The sequence below is a fragment of the Calidris pugnax genome, unplaced genomic scaffold (assembly GCF_001431845.1).
Source record: "Calidris pugnax isolate Ruff unplaced genomic scaffold, ASM143184v1 scaffold133, whole genome shotgun sequence".
NCBI lineage: Eukaryota > Metazoa > Chordata > Aves > Charadriiformes > Scolopacidae > Calidris > Calidris pugnax.
This window is the reverse complement of record NW_015090977.1, coordinates 950,938-959,320: the sequence shown is the minus strand read 5'-3', so window position 1 is coordinate 959,320 and position 8,383 is coordinate 950,938. Positions and strand designations below refer to the sequence as shown.

Sequence of the window (8,383 nt, the reverse complement as noted above, 5' to 3'; positions counted from 1 at the left end):
GGGCAGGGGTGGGCAGGCAGTGCTGGGGGCATTTGCATTGAGATACATGGCTGGTCCTTGGCAGACCTGTAAGGCTGTGCCCCACACCACCCTCTCCCACGCAGCAGCTGAGGTGCACAAGCCCTGCTTGTACCTCTGCGAGCCCCTGGCTGCTCTTGCACCCAGAGCCAGCCCCAAAGCACAGGGCCAGGAGGCAGAGATTAGACCCTGGGGCAGACCTGTAAGGCTGTGCCCCACACCACCCTCTCCCACGCAGCAGCTGAGGTGCACAAGCCCTGCTTGTACCTCTGCGAGCCCCTGGCTGCTCTTGCACCCAGAGCCAGCCCCAAAGCACAGGGCCAGGAGGCAGAGGTTAGACCCTGAGCAAGCCCACCATGGTGCAGGAACCAGGCTCAGTCCTGCCAACAACCTGGGGTCACGCTCACACCACAGTAACAGCCCAACATTTACTCAGAAAACTTTATTGTATCAAAATCCCACCTTACAAAAGTGCAAAGAAGAGTTGCTTTAGGCCCTGTGCCTGCCACGCAGCAGGGAGAGCAGGGCCAGTGGCCAGCCCCCCCACGCCCCAGCAGCAGTTGGAGAGGACTCAACCATCTTCTAACAAGATCAGCCTTGCTGATCTTGCCACGGAGGTAGCGAGTGGGCTCTGCCCCACCGAGACGATGGCACAGACCGGTGCGTGAGGAAAAGCAATGATGTGGACAGCAAGAGCCTCTGCCATTTGCAAATGCCATGGACAAATGCCCCCAGAGAGACAGGATGAGGTCCCTGTCTCCTTGGGCCAGCCCCAGGATGGGCTCCTGCCTGTCATGAGTGACATCCCAGTGCAGTGCAGGACAGACCAGCTCTCCAGCACTTTTCTTCCCAGGTGCCGCACCCCCACCCCCTTTAAGAACTCTGTGTGTGGGATAAAACATTGTGAGTTAATCAGAAACTGAGCAAAGTGACTCTTTACAAGCAACTGAGGGGGGAACTCCATCCCCCACACCATCCTCCTGGGACATGACTACGTGCCCTCCTGCTTTGTGCACAGCTCCCCAGTGTCACTGGGTCTAGCCATTGCCGGTCAGGAGCCGGACCAGTATGCCCACCAGCAGGACAGCGACGGCGGTGGCAGCAGCCAGCACACGGCGGATGATCAGGGCCCTCCATACCACAGCTGGAGGAGCAGGGATGACAGCAGGCTCCTCCTGCACCATGAGCTGGTGGTCAGGTTGCCTCTCGCCCCCCACGATGTTCTCAGGCAGGACCACGGTGTCCACAGTGTCCGTGTCAACGGAGATGTAATCTGTGCAAGAGAACGGTGAGGACTGCAGGGAAGCCAAGCTGCAAAGTCAGAGGAATCCTGTCTGATGCTGCACAAGCAGTAGTGACAGTCCAGAGGGTCTTTTTCCAAGGCTCGGGGACACCAGGACATGCCATAAGTGGAGTGGCACGTGTTCCCAGGTAAGGCAGACACTGGTTGGCAGTCCAGGCTTTTCCCTGGAGCAGCCAGGGTGGTGACTTGGGTAACACGTACCTTGTACCCCATAACTAAGCACAGAAGTACTGCTGGCCTAGGACAAGCACCAGCCACTGTGCTCTTTCTAGCCACCCAGGCCTGCAGGACAGACATGGCTGCCATGACTGTGAAGGAAAGGAAGGGTTGGGTGGAGAATTTGGGCCTGGTTACCTACCCACAGCAGTTGTTTTGTTAGCAGCTGTGCCATTGGAGTTCACATCTTCCAGTTGCTTTTTCCGTCCAACTCGGACTTGAGCCTGAAAACACACAGAAGACTTGGTCCCAGAGCAAGGGTGTCCTGCCCAGCCAAGCAAACCTGAGCCTCCTCCCTCCACCCTCCCAAAGCAAGCACTGTCAGCACCAAATTAATGCCTCAAGGACAGATCTCATTTCACTTTTGCCTCCCTCCAGAAGGCTGTAGCATTGTAGTGGGGCAGGAACTCACCAAATATCTTCTAGGAGTTACCAGAACACAAGTCTCACCTCTTCTGCAGCTTTTTTCCAATCCATGCGCATGACAAAAGCCGAGAAGGAAAGGGCTTGCAGAGAGATGCAAACGATCATCCCCACCCACAGGCCTGCAGGATGGAGAGTTACTTCAAGGAGGGCTTGAGGGCTGCCAAGGACTTCAGTGGGGTCAGATTATCACCCCACGTCTAACCCAGTCTTGATGGGAGAGCTGCCCTGAGGGCCTTCAAGAAGAGACAGCTCCTGAGGCGGTCCTATGCTGGGACCAAGCCTGCATTTACTGGGACATCTCACTCCCCCATTTGATGGAGGCTACTCAGTGCCTGCCTCAGGGAAGTGCTTCAGAATGCAGGCCAGCCCCTCCGATAGAAAGGAAGATCTGAGCACAAGTTCCAGGACTGAGACTTTACCCAAAGCACAGGGTCCGGCCCAGCAGAAGCAGTGCTGGCAGCTCACACAAAGCCAAATGAAGGCCACACGTACCTACCACCCCCATCTTAGCCGCAAACATCAGTGAGATGCCGATGGGGAGGCCGATGGCATAATAGCCGATGGCGTTGGCGATAGCACCCATCTTCTGGTTCCCCGTGCCCCGCAGCACGCCACCGCAGGTCGCCTAAGGAAAGCAGGCAGAGGGATCAACATATGGGACAGCACGTGCTATGGAAGGTACCACCATAGGAACTCTGGGGAATGGCACAGCCCTGTGCATGGGGAAGCCACAGCACTGTCCCACAGAGCCAAGAGGGACCAAAGCCACAGCACATGGTGCAGGGCTCCTCTGGGTCCAGCTGCCAACCGAGGTGCAGAACGTGGAGCTGTCTGCAGACACCGAAAGGCTGGCAGGGGGACAGTGTCCCTCTAGCAAGGGATACTATCTGACAAGTTGTATGAGTGCTGCCACTATGCCGTGAGTATCTGACACCTCTGAAAAGCCATAAGCTCACTTGTGCTGCTCTGAAAAACTAATAAAAAGCTGAAGCTTTGTTGGGGGGGGAGGAGAAGAACTGAGTTGTCCTGCAGTAATGCCAATGGGCAACTACAAGCACAGGGGGACACTGAGGTGCCACAGGGAATGCAAGCAGCTGCTTTCACATTTTTTTCAGTTTGCTTCTCTGTATTGTTTTAACAGGTCAAGAACCAGCTAGAGGCAGCTTTGCACTCTCCATTGCACCCCAAACCTGCAGAGAGGGAATCGCTCCACATGCTGGAATACTCACTGCTGCTGCATCAAACAAGTGGAACGGAGCAAAGATGATCATCACTTTGGACACCAAGATAACGATCTCCCTGTTGGGAAGATGTAGGTACTGGTCAGGGAAAGCAGCATGGCCTGGTCCCAAGGGACTCTGGTTCTGACATATCTCCCTCAGCCTGACCCCAGCCCACAACACTTGGGGGGATGTGTGCAGCCTGGGTACCACCATGGTAGTGTCCCAGTGTCAGCAGCATCCATGCTGCTCAGTGACACTGGACAGTGGGGAGAAACCCTTGGGGAACAGGTTTGCCAGGTGGAGGTTCATGAACTACATCAGCAGCTTCTGAGCAGCTCCTGGGATAGAAATCACTCCCTCCAAGAAGCTAATAATACTCAAAAGAAAGCTGTTAACCCACTTGTCATTGGTGAAGATGTATCCCACCACATCCTTCAGGGTTCCCAGTAACGTTGCAACCACTACAGCAAAAACTCCTGAAAGAAAGAGAAATTGTCCACTTGCTTGCCTCGAGGGCAGCAAGTCCCGCTCCTTTATTCCCCTCTGCAGGACCCGGGCTGACCTGCACACAGCAGCGCAGTGATGCAGGAGGTCTTGGCTTGCACCACATCCCCCGATCCCAAGGCATTGCCAACTCTGACACTCGCAGCCACGCTGAAGCCCAGAGGCACCTGAGTAGCAGGAGACAAGGAGGAAGTGAGGGGCAATAGAACCTGCAGCAATTTTCTTCTGCCCCAGCAGGGAATTTGGGGCAAATTGGCATTGCTGCAGGAAAGGGATTTTCCATCTGCAGCACATTCCCTGGATGTGCGGCTGCAGAGCAGGCCTGAGAGTCATCACCTGCCAGGTACTGACTCCTGCTTCCCACCCTGGCTTCCCTCCCCAGCCTTGATCTGCAGGGTCATTGTTTGGGGGATCCTCCCAGGCTGGTCTTGCTTTAATATGCCCGGGCCTTACCATGTACGCTGCGGAGGAGAGCTCATAGATGATAGACTGCGCACCCAGCTCCACCACACTGAGCAGCCCTGGAAAAGATTCATCACTTCCTTCATTAGGTCAGAATTAAAAATTCTCCTTTTCTGACAAAGGGACAGTGACTCCATGGCTCCCATCTAACAGATGCAGCATCCTGCAGAACAAACCCTGCAGGCGAGGAGGCAGCTGGCAGGATGTTCTCTGGGGACACGCTCAAGAGGCAGCCACCAGAGCAGGTATGGCTGGAAGATGACCTGCTGAACCAGAGGGAAAAGAGGATTTGGACTCACCTGCCAAGAAGCTCCCAATCTCATAGGTCCACCACTCAATACACATCATGAGCATGCCGGGCACCGCCAGCCGGATAAAGGACCCCCAGTCTAGGAGGCAGTCCCTGGTCCAACCTGGAAAGAGGAAGTGAAGCAGAATGAACGCATGTTCTCCCTCTCCTCCCCCAAAGGGGAACCATATGCTCTTCTGGACCCTGAGGACAACAATGACAAGCCACAGCTCACAGGACATAAGCCTAGTCTTGCTGTGCCACGGTGCATTCCTGAGCCAGGGTGATCAGCAAGAATGTACTTGGGGGAGTCACAACTTACAGCATCTACTCGCCTTGAGGGGATGGTAACCCCCTTGTCAGACCTACACCATGGGTGCTGGTGACAGGGCCAAATCTCCAGGGCCAGACACTGGTATTTTGAAGGATTAAGCTATAAGTAGTACCTCCCCAGGTCTCCACATGGATCTTCTTCCACCACACATAAAGGAAGAGGAGAATGGCTTGGGTGTACTGAGAAACAGTATTAGCCCAGGCAGAGCCCCTGGGGAGAGAAACAGGCAGATTACAAACAACGTCCTGCTCCACCACCTTCTCAGCAACAGCAGGAGATGAGCCTTGCTGCAGATATGAGCAGATCCCTCCAGCCTTATCTCTCCAAGATGGTTGGCTAGGGTCAGAAGGCGGCATAACTGGGCACCCAGGACACCACCACAGCCCCAAACCAACCCCTGCACCCATGGAGATGCTGTCACCACCTCTGCTCACACTTACACCATGCCCAGCTTCAGCGCATATAGGAAGAAGGCGTTCATGGCCACATTGAGGATGTTGGCTGCAATCCCCGTCAACACCTGAGGCAAAATGATCGCCTGGAAGCCAAGGAAAGACTTTAGAGTTTGCTTCCTCAGCACCGCCCAAGTCCCCATCAAGCAAACACAGGGGAAACCTTCATCAGTGCCCAGGGAGGAGGGCAAGAAGGCTGCTCCTGTTTCAGGATTGTGTTAGAGGTGCAGAAGGAAGCATGCAGGGCTCAGGAGCTCATGCAATCAACAAAGTGCAGAACTGGGAGGTAGCAACGGGGAAATGGAGGAAACAGTGTGGTTCCCATGAGCTCTTCCTGCCCTGCAGGTCTGGCTGTGGGCTGTGCCTCACACATTCCTCAGCCCAGCTCTCCCCAGGACAGGATGAACTTAGCTCCCCAACTTTATCCATGTTCCTGGGAATACCTTTAATTTATGGCCCAGAACCTGGCTAGTTATACAATACCTGGCTTAGTAAATATCTTGTCTGCAGCTGGTAGAGAAACGCCGCCTGCAAGAACCAAGATTATTTCATCAGCACTGCCACACTATGGTTTGACAGCCAGCCATGAACTAACACTCACAGACAGGTCCTCCCCTCAGATCCCCCCATTGCCTTTCCAGTATGCCCCAGCCAGGCACGCTGCCCAACACCCTGCTCCTGTGGTCTGGGTGAAGCGTGGCATCTGCCAGCACTGGCTGCACCCCAAGAGTAACAAAAGGCACCTCCCATTCCCACTGGGGAAGAGAGATCCGGTCTCCAAATGGGAAACATCCTGTGCTTCCTCATCAGCACAAGAGAGCCTGGAAACTTTGGAAGAAAACATTAACCTACAGACACTTATTCCCCAGGTGTTTTAGAGGAGTCTCTCCAGAGAGATGGTGTAACTAGCTGAGAGCCCAGCAGCTACGAGTGCGTGTGAACAGCAAGCTGCAGCCTTTATCTCAGGGCTAAGAGTGAGCCCTGGAGCCCCTGGTTCCAATGTCCACCACCAGTTATGTGTTGTGCAGAGACGTGGCCTGCAGTAAAAGCCTTTGCACAGTAAGATGGATGTTTGCTGGTCCAGCAGCTGCTGGCCAACACACATCTGTTAAGGCCCAAGATCAAGGGACATGTAAAACCCTAAACCTTGCTGCCCTGGGATCTGCAGAGCAAAGACTCTCCCTCCTTTCTCTTAGTGTTACTGAGAAATATAGAGCTTCTAACAGCTTTAGCAGCAACTTACAGGAAGCGCTGGAATAAAGATCATCACGTAGATCTGAGTTAACCTGGAAAGAGAGTTGTTTCCCCAATTAATGAAACAGCAAAGCGAGAGCCAAGCCAAGCAGCGTTGCACTCAAGTTCCACAGAGCCTTGATTTCAACGCTGCGTGGCAATCCAGCCACAGCCAAATGCCTGATCCAGAAGGACACGATCTCACCCCTGACCTGGAGACCTCGGGATCCTGTCGGATGAGGAGGAGGATCTGCTCGGTGTTGATGAAGAGTGCCCAGCACGGGAAGCAGCACAGCAGCAGGATGAGGATCCCCCGCTGCAGGATGGTGCCCACCTGCTTCAGGTTCTTGCCACCGTACGACTGAGTCAGGAGAGAGGACCAAGGTGAGTGTTACAGGGAACTAAAGGGCAGCAACGGGCTGATTAAATGCATTTCCCACACCCTGCAGTGGCTAGTGTGGCTAGTGGCCAGGCTGGTTGGGTTTAACTGGTTCTTGGGTAGATTGCACATCCCTTTGCTACCCAGGCATGACCCAGGGCTGCCTTGGGGAGCTGCAGGGAGGGAGCAGGCTCCAGCCAGTGCATCTGTAGCCCTGTGCTGGCTGGAAGCTGCTGTCCTCCCACCCTCTGTGCCCAGATCACACCACACAGGAGGTGAGACACCACCAATCGAACCCGGCCAGGCACAAGGAAAGGGGGGGCTGCTACTGACCTGGGACATCAGTGTGTCACATGCTGAGGCTAAACCAGAACCAATGGAGATGCCCGTGACATTGATAACCTGAAAGAGAGACAAAGGGACTTGAATTGCAAGGCAGTGTGACAGGGGACCTGGCCAAAAGCACTGTGTCCCTCCCAGCCGGGTGGGGAGGCAGTTCTGCTACGAGTTTTTTGGGAGGTTTCCAGCCCTTCTCTATTTCTCAGAATAACATGTTCTGGTTAGCTAAATAGCCTCTTCTCTCGTCTGGTGTAGAAAAGGATCCTCTAGCACGGGGTGAGTATCTAAAGGACCACAAACAATGCTGCTCCTAGCCACATGCACAGCCCCAGGTCTGGTGGGTCCAGAGAGCTGGTCACAGGCTCCAGGTCCCTGCCCAGATGCTGGCCTTGCACTGGTCTACCCACTGACTGCTCCGTTCCCCTCCTGCCTTGCCTGGAGCAAAAGAAGGAAGGGTTTGGTGGATGTGATGTTTGTGTTGCATCAGGCTGTGTTTACATGCAGAGTCCTCACATGTACATTCCTACAGGCTTTGCTTTTTTCCTCCTTCTTTTAGCGACACGTCATAATTTTTGTGTTTTAAATCACAGCAGAATCAATAATACATACGGAGACGGCCAGCGTCACAGCATCCAGCTCAGCTTTCCCCAGGTGACCACAGAAGATGGAGCTGACCACACTGATCAGGAACCCCAGCATCTGGGCGACAAACTAGGATGGGAGGAGGAGGAGAAGAAGGTGAGATGAGGACCAATTAGGACTTGAGAAACACCACCCTTCCCCCAGCAGCTGGACTATGAACAGTCCTGTTTCCTGCTGTCAATGCAGCGCCTCGCCTCAAGGCCAGGGCTCTGGGAACCCGTCCCTGCTCACCAGCTCTGCGGGGGCAGAGGAGCCAGCTCTAGGACTCACACAGGCTCTCCATGGCTTTGTCTTTCAAAGCAAGTTTCTACCTGCCCTGTGGTATTTTGGTGTTACGCAGCCAGTCTGGCAGATGACCTTGTCTGTGTGTGGCTTAACGGCTTCACTAGAAATCCTCTTTTCCAGGATGAAAGATGCACAGACAGGGAAAAATCAAAAATCCCAAGGCTTTTCCCACTATTTTTCTTTTTTTTTTTTTTTTTTTTTTTTTTTTTAAAAAAAAAAAAAAAAAAAAAAAAAAAAAAAAAAAAAAAAAAAAAAGTTCTAGGAAAAATATTAAACCC

At 53.7% G+C, this 8,383-nt stretch overlaps 1 protein-coding gene across 1 annotated transcript; it reads right to left on the bottom strand.

The window, feature by feature from the left end:
* Positions 1-473: 473 nt before the first annotated feature.
* On the bottom strand, positions 474-8,110 carry SLC47A1 (solute carrier family 47 (multidrug and toxin extrusion), member 1). The gene is made up of 16 exons (XM_014953057.1): positions 7,788-8,110; positions 7,173-7,241; positions 6,673-6,821; positions 6,471-6,513; positions 5,711-5,755; positions 5,216-5,313; positions 4,888-4,985; positions 4,452-4,565; positions 4,144-4,211; positions 3,749-3,857; positions 3,587-3,662; positions 3,193-3,262; positions 2,456-2,588; positions 1,988-2,082; positions 1,680-1,761; positions 474-1,291 (listed from the first exon to the last, which is right to left on the bottom strand). The coding sequence occupies exons 1-16, from the start codon at positions 7,875-7,877 to the stop codon at positions 1,056-1,058; spliced, it is 1,575 nt and encodes a 524-aa protein (XP_014808543.1). The 5' UTR covers positions 7,878-8,110; the 3' UTR covers positions 474-1,055.
* Between the last annotated feature and the right edge of the window lie 273 nt (positions 8,111-8,383).